The 17,988-nt window shown below is 37.3% G+C and overlaps 3 protein-coding genes and 1 pseudogene across 3 annotated transcripts; all 4 read left to right on the forward strand.

Annotated features, from left to right (window-relative positions):
• The first annotated feature begins 3,961 nt into the window (after nt 1-3,961).
• On the forward strand, nt 3,962-7,746 carry LOC116114329 (annotated as a pseudogene).
• A 771-nt stretch (nt 7,747-8,517) lies between these two features.
• On the forward strand, nt 8,518-12,164 carry LOC116114320 (adenosine kinase 2-like). The gene is made up of 12 exons (XM_031400471.1): nt 8,518-8,935; nt 9,317-9,370; nt 10,191-10,237; nt 10,347-10,378; nt 10,474-10,575; nt 10,682-10,749; nt 10,946-11,022; nt 11,116-11,213; nt 11,302-11,372; nt 11,452-11,518; nt 11,606-11,789; nt 11,887-12,164. The coding sequence occupies exons 1-12, from the start codon at nt 8,853-8,855 to the stop codon at nt 12,027-12,029; spliced, it is 1,026 nt and encodes a 341-aa protein (XP_031256331.1). The 5' UTR covers nt 8,518-8,852; the 3' UTR covers nt 12,030-12,164.
• On the forward strand, nt 12,033-13,542 carry LOC116114353 (adenosine kinase 2-like). The gene is made up of 7 exons (XM_031400497.1): nt 12,033-12,048; nt 12,205-12,312; nt 12,406-12,503; nt 12,592-12,662; nt 12,742-12,808; nt 12,896-13,079; nt 13,177-13,542. The coding sequence occupies exons 1-7, from the start codon at nt 12,033-12,035 to the stop codon at nt 13,317-13,319; spliced, it is 687 nt and encodes a 228-aa protein (XP_031256357.1). The 3' UTR covers nt 13,320-13,542.
• A 1,133-nt stretch (nt 13,543-14,675) lies between these two features.
• LOC116114363 lies at nt 14,676-16,517 on the forward strand. Its single transcript, XM_031400503.1, has 2 exons — nt 14,676-15,813; nt 15,919-16,517. The coding sequence occupies exons 1-2, from the start codon at nt 14,686-14,688 to the stop codon at nt 16,075-16,077; spliced, it is 1,287 nt and encodes a 428-aa protein (XP_031256363.1). The 5' UTR covers nt 14,676-14,685; the 3' UTR covers nt 16,078-16,517.
• The last annotated feature ends 1,471 nt before the right edge of the window (nt 16,518-17,988 follow it).

The following is a 17,988-nucleotide window of genomic DNA, read 5'->3' on the forward strand; positions in this document are numbered from 1 at the left end:
GATGCCTATTGGCCATCCTTTTCCCTTGCACGCCATATGCACTGCTCTTATGTAGCAGTCGTGAGATTAGCGTTGAGATCCTTTTACTTCCCCAATCCCCATCGGGGTTGGGAACTTCATTTTCAGATGGTAGATGGAGGTGACTGCCTTGAAATTTCGTAGTAGAGGTCGTCCTAGAATGCCATTGAAGGCGGATGGACAGTCTACCACCAAAATCTCTATCATTTTGGTCATTTCGTTGGTTTCACCTCACGTGACCGAGAGTGAGATCATTCCCCTAAGAATCAGATGATCCCTAGTAAAACCATAGAGAGAGATAGAGGCAGGCTTCAGGTCTGCCTCGTCCAATTGCATTTTTTTGAAAGCTTGCTGAAACAGGATATCCACAGCGCTTCCATTGTCCATCAACATTATGTGGACTTTGCACCGACTTATTTCAGGCGCGATGACAAGTGCATCCTCATGGGGATGATGCAGTTGCACCGCGTCTTTCTTAGAGAATGTGATCTCCTCTTCCCTATGAATCTTAGTAGGTTGTGGCACTATGCTCATTACACTCACGGGGTCATGCCGAGCTTCCCGAGCATACCTCTATTGGGCACCTCAAGAATTCTCCGCAAGGTGCAGTCCTCTAAAGATGATCCCTACATAGTAGAGACCCTTGCGACGATTGCGCTTCTTCCCTTGTTCCTCTTGATCCTTTTCCCAAATGGGAGTCGGACCATCAACATACTCTTTAAAGTGTCCCTACTTGATGAGGTCTTCGATTGCTTGCTTGAGAGCCCGATAGTCATTGGTGTGATGCTTATTATCCTGATGATAGCGGCAGTATTTTTTGTTGTTTCTGGCTAAGGGGGGATTCTTCATGGGCTCTGGCTTTCCGAGTAGGCTGACCTCCTCTAACTTATCCAAAATAGTAGACACTGAAGCATTCAAAGGAGTGTATTAACTTTTGTCGCGATCGCAACAAGGAATTAAGGCATAAGATTTTTTGGGCTCAAATCGCTGCTTCTTTCCTTTCTGTTGATCATCATTGGCCCATCTGCGATCAGCCCTTCTATTATTCTCCCCCCGGTCGGGAACACTAGTCGAGGGACTAGAGTTGTGGCGATTAAGAGCGGCCACAGAATTTTCGATTCGGAGATATTTCTCAATGAGTTTATAGAAGCGAGTGAGGGAAACATCATCCTCGGATTGCAATTCCTTCCACAAGTCAGTCTGTGGGCGAACCCTCGCAATAATGAGAGTATGAACATGCTCCTCGGGAGTATGAGCCACTTTGTGGAGTTCCCTATGGAATCTGTCTATGTAAGACTGGAGAGATTCATTCATCTCCTATCGTATGTTGCTCAGGTAGCTTAATGACATCGAGAACTTCTTGTTTGCCTGGAAGTGTCTCAAGAATGATGAGCTCATTTGATGCCATGAGATAATTAATCCCACGGGAAGCAACCTGAACTAGCGCTTGGCATAGGCAGTTAGGGTTACTACTAAGTAGTAACATTTGGCCAAGTTGGAGACTTTGTGGAGTTTCATGAGATCGTTGAACTCGTAAAGGTGATCCTGAGAATCTGAATTCCCATCAAATGCCCGCATGTTAGGCATTCTGAATCTCGATGGGAGAGGAGCACCTAAAGCTACTGGAGAAAAAGGAGACGCCTCTACGACCTTCCCACACCCATTCTGCTAAGCCTTAAGCTGATCCAAAGCTCGTTGTAGTTCCTTAATATTAGACAGCGGAGCTGCCTGTGGATCACTTTCCGCAACGTGGGTTTGACCCTCATGATTGCAATTGAGGAAAGACCGCAAATCAGGCTCTTCCTCAACTCAGTCGGAAGCTCTAGCAAACCTTGACACACGCTAGTTGGGGCCGTGTAAAGGCATTGAAAGGCTCGGGGAGTTTTCCCGATCTCCGCGGTGGTCAAATTTGACCCGCAGACTATAGGGGTTTCCCGCATGATGACAGTCGAGGTCATCGTTTTGACGATATTGGGAATCTCCTTGCCTTGCACTTTTGTGGGAGTGCCCATGCGATGTGGCGTGGGACGGCTCATGCTGCGACATGTTGCTGAGTCGCAATGCCACGAGTATTCTACCCGTTGCACGATCGGTGTTCGCTAGTCCCTCGGAGCCCTTCGGTCCACTGCTCGCCACTTGTTTTCCCTTACTTTTGCGCACTACAGTGCTCGCGGTATAGGCTTTTGTCCTTTTCCGCGCTTTTGCGCAACTTGTAGGCGTCTTTGGCGCTGGCACCGCTTCATTGGACTCTGGTGGTACGACTCGATCCAAACGGTCTAGACTTTGGCTAACCGTTTGAAGAGTATTATTGAACCTCTCTAGGTAACTCATCACAGTTGGGTTGAGCTGTGAGCTTGAAGGAATATCCGCCATGATACTCTGTTGGACTGGCGGCACTTCAGGACAAGTGTCATCCTGTACCCAGGGGATTTCCTCATTGTCAAGGTCGATTCGCTCAGTTTCAAAACTGCGAGCTATTTGTTGATGGGTATGACCGATTGATCAGAGGTTTTTGATGAAGAGCAGATACTAAATCAAGCCCTCCTTCTAGCGCCAAACTATTGATGCTTAATTTTGACACCAACGACTCACACGTGCAAAGTGCTAAACAGACTTAGAAATTACACATGATATGGAAATATGTAGCAAGAGAATAAATAAAAGACGGTTTTTAAAGTGGTTCGGATGCTTAAAAGCGAATCCTACGTCCACTGTAGTTGTATTAATAGACGGTTACAATCAGGTCGCATGTAGTGAGCTAAGTTACAATCTAGAGAGAATAGATATATTATATTATCTATATATTATATATATATAGATATATATATATAGAGAGGAGAGAGAGAGAGAGAGAGAGAGAGAGAGAGTGTGTTGTTAAAGACTAAAATAAGTCAACCCCGTAAATGAAAAGAGAAGCCCTCTATTTAATGCGAGGATTCGATAATAATCTGATTCTGCAGTCTGACAGTGTGGTACAATTCCTAACCTGCTTTCCATTAGTTGTCTGCACAGAGACGTCTTTAAATTGCGTAGGACTTGGGCATGTGACGATTCAGCCACTCGCAAGCCTGACATTCACCTGCTGCACGGATGAAACTATACCTCTTTCGTCATTGTGCGACGTGGCAACATCTTGACGGTACAAAACCTCTCTGAATTCTGATTGGGCATAACAAAGAGTAACTTCTATAAAGAAATCTCTCATAATTCTTATTATGTCATATAAATATATGACCCATATATTTACCATCCATATTTATTCAATTGGAATAATTTTTTCGTGTTCTAAACATAAATTAAAAAAAATCAAAATTCTTATTTTCCTTTAGCAAATACAAAATTAAAATAAATAAATAAGTGTAGCCTCACGGTTTTCGGACCAGTTCGAGTAAAGAAACCTTTGGGCTTCGTTTGGTTGGATTTTGGGATACTACTTTTAGTATTTCCAAAAAAGTTAAACAGTAAATACCCAAAAACTCACAATATTATTCAACATTTTTTAAACCCCCTAAATTTGTTAATTCAATTAAATACCCCTAAATATTTTTAATGTTTTTGTTACGGTGACTCCGGTCACCCTCCGAGGGGTGGCTGGCTGCCCGTATTTGAGGGTGGATTAGGGGTGTTTTTGTAACTTTTAATATTTTATTATAAGGGTGTTTGTAAAAAAACAAACATAAGGGGTATTTTATGAATTTGTAAATCCTACAATCGTATACCCACCTAATTCAACTTTTTTTTTTAACTTTTTTCAAAAAACTTTTCCCAAAACAAAAATTGTGAACCAAACGGAGCCTTGAACTTTTGAACAGGTATTGAATTCCTTTTATACAAAATAATAATAAATAAAATTAAAAAGAATTAATTTTCTCTCTTTATTTGCGTTTTACTTTTATTTTCTTTTTCATATTACATCGACGGACCAAAAGCAGAGTAATCAATAATGGCGACTCAGCTCGTGAGACGGTCCTCGGTAGCCAATCGAACCAGATCCTCTCCGCTACAAACCCCAACCCAAGCTCAATTTTACCCATAGCTAGATACTTTTCTGCCGACACTACTCCGATCCGAGCCACTCTCTCTCCCCGGCGACGGAATCGCCCCGAATAGCCGAGTCCGTTAAACAGGTCTACTCCGTTTCAAAACTGCTTTGCTTCTCTTCTTTTTATGCTGTGTTTGTTCTTTTAAATTTCTCCTTTTGATAAATATTGAAGATTATTTACTTTTTCTTGGCTGAACTAAATGCAATTTCGCAATTGGATGACTTCTATGGTCCATCTTGTAACTTAATTATTCGCTGTGTATTTTGTGTTAGGAAAAATCTTTTTCATATCTCTGGCAAAAATAGCAAAGAACTTACTTGAATATGTCATAAACCTCTTATGAAATTCATCAGAGATGTTAATTGAAGTTCAATAAATCTATCAGAACTTCCCTTTTGTGGAAGGCCTTCTGTAATTAAGTTGTCGCTTATGGAGATAATAAAATTCACATTTCTATGTATATTCTTTTGCTCTTCTGCTTGAACGCTTTTCATAAGTTGAAGGTAAAGAATGCATGGTAAATATTCAATATTACAATGGCAGTGTGGATTTGGTTGAATGGAGAGAATTTACTTTATTGTTGAAAAGAAGTGAAAATAAGTGTGAGATTGAATGCTTTTTTGAAAAATTGCATTAATTGTTCATTATAATATGGGTTTTTTTATTTTTATTTATTTTATTTTATTTTTTGTAGTTAAGGTTTTGTTGATGCTCATTTAAATTAGAGGTATAAGGTAAGATTTGACCTTGTTTTGTCGATGGGAATATGTTGTATTCTTTTTTGTGTTGAATTTTTCTTTATATATTTTTGTTTTTCTTTCCTTGCGTCCTATTTTGTAGATTGTTATTGGGGAAGAATTTTCTGCTGCTTTGCTCTTTGCCATTTGTAGACATAGTATCTTAATACTCTTTTCCTATTCACTCATAGCTTTTTTATGTCAATAGAAAGTGGATCATGTTACTGATGACTCTAGCTGCAAACTTCAAGCATTTGTAGTAACATTCTTTGTCAGAGCAACTTAATAGTTGTGACAAATGTTGTCATTTGTACTCATGTAGGTGTTGAACAGCTGAAGTGCCAATTGAATGGGAGGAGCACTATGTCGGAACTGAAGTTGATCCCAGAACTCAAAGTTTCTGACATGGGAAAGTTTAGAATCAGTACGCGAAATGGGGTAGGCTTGAAAGGGCTATGGCACACCAATCGAAAGGTCATCGTTCTTTGAACCTTACTTTGAGGAAAGAGCTTAATTTGTATGCCAATGTTAGGCCTTGCTACAGCCTTCCTGGCTATAAACCGGTATGATGATGTAATCTTATCACTATCCGAAAATACTGAAGGGGAGTACAGTGGTCTGGAACATCAAGTGAGTTCGCTTCTGCAAGAACAGATTTTCTCACTAACAAACATACAGAATATAGTATAAATCTAAAGGAGTTTTTTATTTCTTATGATAGGTGGTAAGGTGTGGTTGAGAGTCTCAAATTATTACCCGTCGGCTAGTTTGAGGGTGGCTGAATATGCTTTTCACTATGCCAAGGCCCATGGAAGAGAAAGAGTGTCTGCAATACACAAAGCTAATATTATGCAGAGAACGGATGGTCCTCTCCTAAGGTCTTGCATTTTTAAGTCATTAATTATAGATTCCTCTCCCGCAATACTATGTATCTGTTTATGAAATATGATTAATTTTTACTTGCAGTGTTGTCGTAGTTGCAGAAAGTACCCTGAGATAGTATATAGAGGAAGTTGTTATTGACAATTGCTGCTGAGATTTTACAATTCCTTATTACTTGTACTCTGTTATGTGAAGATATTTTAGATTTATAATTGATGGAGTAATAAAGAACTGCATGGATGGAACTTTGTTCTTTTTCTGATTATAGTAATAAACAAAATTAGGGGCCACAACTGACTACTTGTTTTCCATGTACAGCTTGTGAAAAATCCAGCACTATTTTGATGTATTGGTGATGCCCAACCCTCTATGGCGACATTATCATTGATTTATGTGCTGGTTTGATTGGTGATTGGGCCTAACACCAAGGTAACTGGGATCTTCTGTCTTCTCCAGTAACATAGTCTAGGTCATCTAACAGCATTTAATTTTGTGCAGTTGCAATATTGGAGAGGGAGGAATTGCCCTTGCTGAAGCTGTTCATGGTTCAGCACCTGATATTGCTGGAAAGGTTGGCCTTCAAACCTGCATCATGATTTCTATCTTGCATTGATCTTATAACTTGCTATTTAACTTTGCCATATGCATATTCATGTCTGCTTGGTTTTCTAATGGTTTTCTAATTGCTTTGGAGTTTCCTTTTTTCTCCTGCCTGTTGTCAAACAAGGAGGTGTAAACATCTATTGAAGCTATTTCATATGGCCTCAGCCTCACTTGGGGTGTTAGCATAAAATTATAATGATTTAGTGTAGCACTCTAAAGTTCTTTCTTAACCTTTATCAATTAATGTAATTCTTTAGTTATCTTGATGTATCAGAAAATTAACTTGCCGAAGCAACATCTAACTTTATTTGGTATGGTATTTAATGTTATGCTATAATGACGAAACAAGCTCCAATCATTGTATATGATAAGATAATAATAGCGTTTGTTTAGTTATTATAGATAGAATTGTTCTTCAGAATTGAGTATGGGAAGGAGGGGGCTCATGAAAGCTTCGGAAGAAGTACTGGTGGCCTTAAGTTGTGGGTTTCTATCGTGTCCTTTTAGAAACATAAAGAAAGCCTGAATAGATCTGGATATTCTCTCCATAGGTTGACAGCTATTTTGATGTGTGATCATGCTTGATAATTGTTTTTTCCAAATTAAGATAGGCATATATACTAGATAATAGTGAGGTGAATAGACATGTATATGAGATATTAGTGAGGTGAATGTGTTGTGTTAGTATTCATGGTTTCTCCTCTGTAAACTTCTCAATTGCTTTAAAGTGGGTGAGCTTGGTGCTCACCAAGTTCCTTTGGATCACATTATATTTTCTACTGGTTGTCGTAATGAAGCACACTTTCATGTCCTATGTCACTATTTATTTACTACTTATTTTTTTATGTGTTTTGACTTGCCCCAGAATTTGGCAAATCCAACTGCCTTGCTGCTGAGTGCTGTGACAATGTTGCGGCATTTAGAGCTCCATGATAAGGCTGATAGGATCCAGAATGCTATCCTCAACACAATCGCAGAGGGGAAGTACCGAACTGCTGATCTTGGTGGCTCTTCAACAACCACCGATTTTACAAAGGCTATTTGTGATCATCTTTGAAGATATGTTGCTACATAGGATTGAGGTCATGTTGAATTGCCAGCTCTGATTTTTTTGAGCCATGTGTCAGATGTTCATTTCTTTAACCAAAGTTTTTTTCTTTAAGGGGAATAAGACCCATCACCTTGATGACTATTTAAAAGTTGCTCTGTTGTCACTGTTCACCCTGGGGGAATATGAGCGTCCTTGAGAAGGTAAATACAGCATAAATAATGTGCGCGATGTCATGTGAAATTTCAAATAATTTTTACTAAAAGATTGTTTAGAGAAAATTGCTCGGCTCTCAGTATTGTTTGTTTTCTTTTTGGTATTCTGATCATTAATATTATAAACGAAATAAAAGCATCATGATGTACTCGAGATGAAAGATGTTTTTATCTTCAGTTAAAGAGTAAGTTTATATGAATTTCTTTGTTTGCCTTATTGCATGTCATTGTCATCTCTTGTATTATAAATGTCGGCAAGCTTTTCCATGTTTCGGTTGGTGTAAGATTGAGTTTTTAATTTTTTATAGTTGATTGCGAAGGTGAACTTGTGCACATGTTTTGCCGACGTACAGGCTGGTGGGGTTGGTTCAGTTATTAAAATCAGGACGGCCGAAAAATATAGCCGACATGCATTTGCAATTCGATGTTTCTTTCAATATAATCGTCATCTTATATGTTTAATTTAGTAGTGGAATATCATTTTAGTAAATGATGTTATTTCTATGCTATCAACCTGGCCACAAATCGTCATCACCCTTTTGATAATATTGTTGTAGATCCTTACCTTGAGTATAATAACTTGTTAATTTCTTTTCCAAAATTAAAAACAAACAAATGGATGAGTTAATTGTATTTATCCTAAGGTTCGGCTTTTAAAATTAGGACAATATCATTTATTTGGGATATTTTGGTTTGTAATCAGAGAAACCTTTCTAATTAATTGATTTTTAATTTTTTTAAACATTGGTTAAATTTTAAGGGAATGAATCTATTATTTTAAAATGTAGGATATAAAGATAGTCAATCGAAACTTTAGGGTGCACAAAGTCTTTCTCTCACAAATGGACTCATAAAACTATCCTCTTTTATCTCCACGCATCTCATCTCATGCCATAGACTGTTAGTTGATTCTGAAACTCATATAAGTTAATAATATCACGTCAATAATGGTTATCAAAAGCATAATAAGATAATGCAAAAATATTAGAAAGTTTTTCATAGAAGACGACGATATTAACCACAATTCTCTCGTTAAAGTTAACAAAGACTTCACGGCGAAATTAGTTAAATGAGCAATAAGCCAATAACATAATTTCTTACCTACCCAAATAGCGGCAAGCAACAAAACAGGAAGCAGTGCCACACTTCCGCCGGCTGAGATTTTCTCAGCCTACGAATGGCCGACTGAATCGCTGAGATTGAGGCACACAGCACTAACACATCCCCTTTTAATTACATCTTCGCTCAAACTCAAATCTTGCTCCTTTAGACCGTTGACTAGACACTCTCTCTCTTTCATCAACCAATGGCTGACTCTGGTGTTCTTTTGGGCATGGGCAATCCCCTGTTGGACATCTCTGCCGTAGTAGATGATGACTTCTTGAATAAGTATCTCACTTCTTCATTTCTACTCAGTTCTAAGAATTACTTTTGACTTTCTTTTTATATTTATAGTGTATTAGTATTGTGACATTTAATGATCTTGCTTGTTATGTTACTAAATTATGTCACAACTTATCAAATTGTCATTAGGCGTGGTGAGAATACTGAGACTGTAGCATTGCCCTTGTTTCAATTCACATTTTTCTTCTGATTATCTGGACTACTGCAGTACAGTAATGGCAAAAATTTGGTGTTTTCTCTGTTGCTGATTATTTGTATCTGCTTAGCTTAATGTTTTGAATGAGAATATGTAGATGTTTTATTGGCTTTCAGAATGTGTTAGGATGCTTCGCTTTGAAATTTAAAGTGGTTGTTTTTGGGTGACAGATACGACATCAAGTTGAACGATGCAATTCTTGCTGAGGAGAAGCATTTAACTATGTAAGCATTCTTTTTCTTTTTTTCTTTAGAGCAGCTTGATCTCTTGTTTTGGTCTCTTGTTCTAATTAGGTTGTTGAAGTTTTTATGCTGATCAAATATGCATTTGTTGCAGCTTTTTTATGTGTAAAAAGATTTCCTTCACTTTACATTTGTTGTAGATAGCATGGAATAGAATAGCATTAATATTGATTCATAAATGTTTATTAAGTTACAATATTACTACTTCTTGTTTTCATACCCATGATGTTACATGAAAATTGAAAATGATTGTGTTATTTGACGTAACCCAAGTTCAATTTGGTAAGCCATGAATTTGAAGTCTTTTATAAAGTTTTCAAGCTCAAACTGACATTTGCGGTTAGTCATTGTCTTGCTGTCTTAACATAGTCTTATAAACTTTCAAGAGTTGTTAAGGCTTACACTGCTACAACAATATGAAAGTTTGATGGTGACTTTTTGAGGCTGAAAACATTGGAAAGAGGAGAGAGGCAGGAAAATATCCTCAACTGGTATATGGAAAATAAAATTTGAATGGTTTGCCACATATGCTATTTACTATTGAATAAACATGTTGATACCTTGTGTTAAAATGCATTCTTGCTTATTTATTTTGGAAATCTGCTCCCATTGGCTTATTATGGTAATGGTTGAGGAAGCTGAAGTTCTGACTATCCCAACTCATCTCCTAAAACGTGTATTTTCACCTTGTTAATATTCGACAATTTCAATGTATTATCTTGTTAGACAATAACATGGTTGGTGTGACACATCTTCTGGGCTAACTGAAATATGGGCCAATCTTACATGGATTTTGTCTCAGGTATGATGAAATGTCTTCGAAATACACTGTGGAGTTCATTGCCGGAGGTAATGCGTTTGAAATTTAAAGAAATTGGTTTGAAAGAAAAATGTGCTATGTACTTTAGTTAGCACCTAACAGTTTATGATGAGTTCTTTGTGATTTTATTATGTGCAGGAGCTACTCAAAATTCAATTAGAGTTGCCCAGGTATTTTTGTGGATTTATTTTGATGGCACTAGAGGAAGCCAGATAGATTTTATCTGATTACTAAAGTGGAGTGAGTTTCCTTTTATGTCTTCCAGTGGATGCTTCAAATTCCTGGTGCAACAAGCTTCATTGGTTGCATCGGAAAGGACAAGTTTGGTGAGGAGATGAAGAAAAGCTCAAATTTTGCTGGGGTTAATGTAAGTTTCTTTATTTTTGTCTCAGAGTTAATTATTTTCCTGTTATTTTCCTTGATGAAACTTCTGCATTTATATTGACATATTTGTTGTTGATGTTAAAAATCAGGTTCAGTATTATGAGGATGAGGCTGCACCTACTGGAACTTGTGCTGTCTGTATTGTGGGTGGCGAAAGGTTAGTTTGATACCGAGCTTCCTTCATGATTTTCATTTTACTGTTCAACATTTGCTATTGCAGTTCCTATATATATATATATATATATATTAAAAAAAATCATTTGCTATTGCAGTCTTTTAGTGTTTCTACGAGTACTGTCAAGAAAGGCAATCTTAATATTCATCTACTGTATTCTGTGTTGGTGGATGTATAGGTCACTAGTTGCAAATTTGTCAGCTGCAAATTGTTACAAATCTGACCATCTGAAAAAACCAGAAAATTGGGCACTAGGTACCCTTTTCACTTCTCCATTCTTCGTTTGCATCTTTCTTATGTGCGATTGTACGTTCTTTAAACTGATTTTTTTTAACCCTTTTCTGGCAGTTGAGAAGGCCAAGTACTTCTATATTGCCGGGTTCTTTCTCCCTGTATCCCAGGAGTCCGTACAATTTGTTGCTGAACATGCAGCTGCGAATAACAAGGTATATCACGTGACAAAATCTCCTCCTGTATGCTGCATATGGTAGCTTTTGAATTTGAATGAAACCAATTTGACATATATATCTGCAGGTCTTCATAACAAACCTTTCTGCTCCGTATCTCTGCGAGTTCTTCAAGGATGTGCAGGATAAATTTATGCCGTAAGAATTTTTTACAAAATATGTTGCTGTATAAGATAATCTATACACATTGGCTTGAAGATTCTGGTTTCGGGTTCAGGTACACGGATTTTGTCTTTGGAAATGAGACAGAAGCAAAAACCTTTTCAAGAGTTCATGGTTGGGAGGTAATTGTTGCCTGATACCAGATACTTTGAGATTCCAAGCTTTTGTTTTATAAATGGTAACCAGTTTGGATCGTTTCCATTGTGCAGACAGATGATGTTGAGGAGATAGCTCTGAAGATTTCCCAGTGGCCCAAAGCATCAGGAGCACACAAAAGGATTACTGTTATTACTCAGGGTGCTGATCCTGTTGTTGTGGCTGAGGATGGGAAATTGGGGAAGTTCCCTGTGGTATTGTTACCAAAAGAAAAACTGGTTGATACAAATGGAGCAGGTATGCATGTATTTACAAATGCTAAATAAGATTATTGTACACCAAATTACTTGTAAATCGAAATCCATACATAAGAATTCTTATGGAATGTTTGCAGGGGATGCGTTTGTTGGAGGATTTTTATCACAGTTGGTTCAAGAGAAGTCCATAGAAGAATGTGTGAGGGCTGGTTCTTATGCATCCAATGTTATCATTCAAAGGTGTGGCTGCACTTTCCCTGAAACTCCTGATTTCAAATGAGCAATGTTGCCGCCTGCCGGCACTGACTAGCCAGAAAATAATTTTGGGCGGGCTAATATTAATAAGACAAGAATTATACACTTTCAACTTAAGGGTCCCGAATGATTAATTGAGGTGTGAACAAGCTGGCTCAAATACTCCAAGGTCCCGAATAATTAATTGAGGTGTAAACAAGTTGGCTCAAATATTCCTGATCACCAAAAAAAAAAAAAAAAAAAAAAAATTGTATACTTGNATTGTTACAAATCTGACCATCTGAAAAAACCAGAAAATTGGGCACTAGGTACCCTTTTCACTTCTCCATTCTTCGTTTGCATCTTTCTTATGTGCGATTGTACGTTCTTTAAACTGATTTTTTTTAACCCTTTTCTGGCAGTTGAGAAGGCCAAGTACTTCTATATTGCCGGGTTCTTTCTCCCTGTATCCCCGGAGTCCGTACAATTTGTTGCTGAACATGCAGCTGCGAATAACAAGGTATATCACGTGACAAAATCTCCTCCTGTATGCTGCATATGGTAGCTTTTGAATTTGAATGAAACCAATTTGACATATATATCTGCAGGTCTTCATAACAAACCTTTCTGCTCCGTATCTCTGCGAGTTCTTCAAGGATGTGCAGGATAAATTTATGCCGTAAGAATTTTTTACAAAATATGTTGCTGTATAAGATAATCTATACACATTGGCTTGAAGATTCTGGTTTCGGGTTCAGGTACACGGATTTTGTCTTTGGAAATGAGACAGAAGCAAAAACCTTTTCAAGAGTTCATGGTTGGGAGGTAATTGTTGCCTGATACCAGATACTTTGAGATTCCAAGCTTTTGTTTTATAAATGGTAACCAGTTTGGATCGTTTCCATTGTGCAGACAGATGATGTTGAGGAGATAGCTCTGAAGATTTCCCAGTGGCCCAAAGCATCAGGAGCACACAAAAGGATTACTGTTATTACTCAGGGTGCTGATCCTGTTGTTGTGGCTGAGGATGGGAAATTGGGGAAGTTCCCTGTGGTATTGTTACCAAAAGAAAAACTGGTTGATACAAATGGAGCAGGTATGCAAGTATTTACAAATGCTAAATAAGATTATTGTACACCAAATTACTTGTAAATCGAAATCCATACATAAGAATTCTTATGGAATGTTTGCAGGGGATGCGTTTGTTGGAGGATTTTTATCACAGTTGGTTCAAGAGAAGTCCATAGAAGAATGTGTGAGGGCTGGTTCTTATGCATCCAATGTTATCATTCAAAGGTGTGGCTGCACTTTCCCTGAAACTCCTGATTTCAAATGAGCAATGTTGCCGCCTGCCGGCACTGACTAGCCAGAAAATAATTTTGGGCGGGCTAATATTAATAAGACAAGAATTATACACTTTCAACTTAAGGGTCCCGAATGATTAATTGAGGTGTGAACAAGCTGGCTCAAATACTCCAAGGTCCCGAATAATTAATTGAGGTGTAAACAAGTTGGCTCAAATATTCCTGATCACCAAAAAAAAAAAAAAAAAAAAAAAATTGTATACTTGATCGCGCGACATTGTGATGAATAGATGAAAATTCTAAATTTTAATTTATTTAATTTATATTTCTTTAGTAATAATATATGAGAAATTGTATAAATAAAACATTAGTATATAGCTCATAATTGAGTCAATTGTTTACAACAATTGCAGTTGTGACATTAAAGATTAAAAGTAGTTACATATCTTTTTTATTTATCTAATTGATGAGGATGCCGTTGAATTCAAAGTATTCTTATTCTAAATCTAAATCAATATTCCAAATCCCACACCATTTACTTTACAACTCAAAACAATTATCAAGTCATGTTGACTTCTACTTCAACACAACCTAAATTTCCAAATTAATTGGAAAAAAATTATTATCATAAATTTTATGGCAATTTTTTTTTCAATTAATTCGTTATTGATGTAATATCTATGATATTGATTACACAATCTTTATAATTTATTATATATTTATAACAAATATATAGTATACTTTTTTTTTTTTTAATGATTAGAGTTGTTCGGGTCAGTTTATATGCATCTTAACTAATTCTTTAAAACTTTGGAACTATCAATTGAATAAGAGCTTCAGTAGTTACTCTTATTAGCAACCGAGGAAGGACTCAAATACAAATCTCCTTGAATAATATACCCAAGAGTCTCTATCGAACAACAACTCAATCACCCAATGATAGTTATATAGTATACTCTTATAATAAGAATGCATTTAAATATAACTAATTAAAATGAAGTGAGATGTTAGTCTCACCAATCAGACCGACATTATCTGGATATCTAATCAAACTCTATCTTTCTTTATTTTCTGTAAAAGCTTTAAATAAAATACCAAAAATTTCTATATAAAGTTTCTCAATACAAATTATGAAAGTTTCCTCTTACTAATCCTGATTTATATCCAACACAATTCACGTCGCGCGTACTATTAACGCTTTGAGAAGCGCGTCATGGGAGATCCCTACTTTCAACCCCCTTTGAAGCTCACACCGCCTCCACCACCACTCTCCATCAAACAAACTCCCCAAAAGCATTGAAAACCAAAACAAAAAACAAAAAACAAAAAACGAAAACGAAAACGAAAACGAAAACACACAAAAAAGTCTACTCCACCACCACCACCACCGCGCGCGCGATGACCGATCAGCCACGGCTGCGCCACATCCGCAGCACCAGCCAATTAATCAAACAAACCACCGCTACCTTCACTGCCAATCTCCACACATTTCTCTTCCTTTCTCTCCTCTTATTCTCATTCCGCTCCCTCGTCGAGAGTGGGTCGTACCTACTCACCTCCTTCATCGACCGCGACGCCTCTCTCAAGTCTCTCCTCTCCCGTCTCGACTTCTCCGATCACCACTCCTCCACGCGCCGTCTCCATCTTCACCATCCTCACCACCACCACCGTCGCCGCCCCTTTTTACATCTGACGCGCGTTGGCACTTTGGACGATGATTTCTTCTCCGGAGATGATGACTTAGATCGCCCAATGTTCAATCCTCTCCTCAAAAAGCCTGTGAATGGCACTTTGGTAATTTTTTCTAATTTCGATCCCAATTTAGGGTTTTCATATGAAATCGTTGATAATGGAATTAAAATTTCGGAAATGGTTCGTCACGGTGTCACATTTAAAATGAGTGGTAGTTTAGAGAAATCTTTTGATAAAGAAGAATTAAGGTATGATGATGATAGTGAACAAGAAGGGGCTCAAAATGGTAAAGAAATGGAGAGAATTTTAGATTTTCAAATGCTTATAAAGGGACTAGAGCTGGGTCGTCGTGATGTGACAGCATTGTTTTTCCTCGTGAGTTTCTTGTCGGCTGCTTATGGTTGGGTAATTTTAGGGTTTACCGCAATTTATTCTTGGGTTTTGGGGATTGTGTTTGTTACAGTCGTAAATGATTTGGTTGGGAGATTTAGTTCATTAGTTGGTGTTGTGTGGGATGGGTCAAGATTGGGGATAAAAAGGCTTACTGGTTTTATTTTAATGAGATGGGCAGTTAGAGATGCATTGACTCAGCTTCTTGGCTTGTGGTTTTTCGGGGAAATTGAGGATCAGTACTCATTTTTTAAGCTTTTTGTGAGGTTAAAATTGATGCCGTTTTCTGTTATGTCACCGTGGATACAAGGGTTTGAGAAAGAGATTTCAGGGTTCTTGTTTACATGGTCTTTGGCAGATACTTTTGTGGCATTTATATTTGCCGTTGATGCCTGGGTTGCCATTGTTGATTCGAGGAGGACTGGAAGAGAGATAGTTAAAGAAGGTTGTTATTTGTTATTGACAATGATGAATCAGGCTATACAGATTAAATGTCTGGAGGCTATACTCTGTGGATCATTTGCAAGGTGGGCTTTGGCTCACTTGTTTGGCAAATCTTTTGCAATGATTTTACAGTCAATTGCGGAGGTTTACTTTATGGTGGCTTGGCTGATATTTTACTTTGCTGCACGGTCTAGGGATGCTAATATGGAGGGAAGGAGGTTCGGGCGGAGGGAATTGGAGGGCTTGGTTGACGGACATAGATGATATTTAGTAGATAATGGCATGATAGTCTCCCTTGCTGTTGCAGGCTTCAATTGAACGCTAAAAATAGCGGTTATCTCTTCAGTGCTCTGTGTCTTCCTGTTTTGCAGTCCCATTGATATAGCACTGCCCCCGTTTGGTGTAATCACCAGCAATATGTTGTATGTACTTTACAACAAGATGATATATTACTTGTGTATATTTTCCACGAGGATGCTTCCTGTGAATATTTTGTTGCAATTATTGTTTTAAATCCACTGCAGTACCTGTTTCTGGTGATGGCAATATAATTGAGAATGGTAATTGATTTACCCCAGTTCTGATATGCTGCTGAGCTTAAGAATTTTTTTTTTGTTTTTTTTTTTTCCTTAAAATTCCATTGATCAGTGATTTGCTGAGATGTATCTATGGTTCCAAATTGATGCAATTATCAACACAGTCAAGCAGGGATATTGCTTACTGCATTATTATGAAAAAAAAAAAAAAAATTCTTTTTTCAGATTGTGTATGTAATCCATGTTATGTGTTTTTATGGTTTATGAGCTTTTAACCAGCAGGTCTTACTTTTCCTTTGGAATTATCTTGATATGTTACTTCGGCGGTAGGTTGAAATTAATAAGTGAGAAATGAGTAAAATAAAGTACTTGGGCTAGAGAAGCTTAGGGAGTGAGTCAATGTACTATGATAATTTAGTGACTTATGGAAAATTACGTTCTTAGGAAGTTGCTAACAAGGGCAGTTATAATACTGCTTTGATGAGTGGAAGATTGTATCACATATAAGTTTGCTATTGGTAGGCACGCTTTAGAGTTCATCATTAATATCCTATCCTTTTCCATTGATAATGGGTTTTAGTGTCCACATGAGGCTGGAAGTGACTTCCAAGATACAACGGAGGAAAGGAGGTGGGAGACAAAAAATTAGAGGAACTTGAAGATATTATATTTATAATATGCATTATGCTTGATCATACTTTATCTATTTTTGCAACTTATTTAGGCTGAATATATTCGTGGATTAATGCCTGGAGATGTCATCAGACTGAACTTAAATTGGACGAAACTTTAGTGTCCAGAGTAGTAACAGTTCTAGACAATTAAAGTCTTTGGGTGTTGATGGTTTGCTGCCTATGATGGGTTTAAATTTCGATTTTTATTCAACATTAGATAAATCCATTTGGAAACCTAAATTAACAGAAAATGGCAGGAATACAATCAGTCACGGATGCCGGTAGTTGTTCCAGCCTATATCTTCAATGTTAAAGTTATTAAGCAGTCAGCCTCCAATCAAATTTGTAAAAGGTCATTTTCTTTTACTCGATATAAAGAGATACTACCAGTCCTGTCATAGATTCCATTGCCATGTGCATCTGGTTCAGAGGGGTTTATGGTCAATTGTGGAAATAGTGGAGATTGTTTATATGAGGATGTCTACATTGGACTATTTGAATGTGCTTTTCAAAATTGAACCCTTTTGATAATTTATAGTGATATGCTTGTGTGTTTTAAAGTTGGTTTGGACTTGTTATAGGAATTAAATTCTCTAAGTCATCTTTCTTGCACTTCTATTTAGATTTATGTGCATCTCCTCTTTTAAGAAATTCTTTTCTGGCGATCGTATCTTCTGCTGATGGTGTTTGTTTGGCTGCTGCTATCTTTTGGGCTCATAGTATCTAAAAATACCTTATTCTACTTCAAGCATACTAGCTCCCCATAGAGATATCTTTTGGCTGGTTTGGCTGAGCTCTTTACTTCGGGATATATCGAGGTGAAGTTTGCTTATATCATATTCTCTTATGCCACCCTGGTATTTTGACATAGATGTCATTTTATTTGCTGTTTTATGCTAACTACTTGTATATTTTCTCTTTGGTTTGGGGTTTGTCATTAGAGCAATTATAGCAATATTCTCTTC

The sequence above is a fragment of the Pistacia vera genome, unplaced genomic scaffold (genome assembly GCF_008641045.1).
Source record: "Pistacia vera cultivar Batoury unplaced genomic scaffold, PisVer_v2 Contig1218, whole genome shotgun sequence".
NCBI lineage: Eukaryota > Viridiplantae > Streptophyta > Magnoliopsida > Sapindales > Anacardiaceae > Pistacia > Pistacia vera.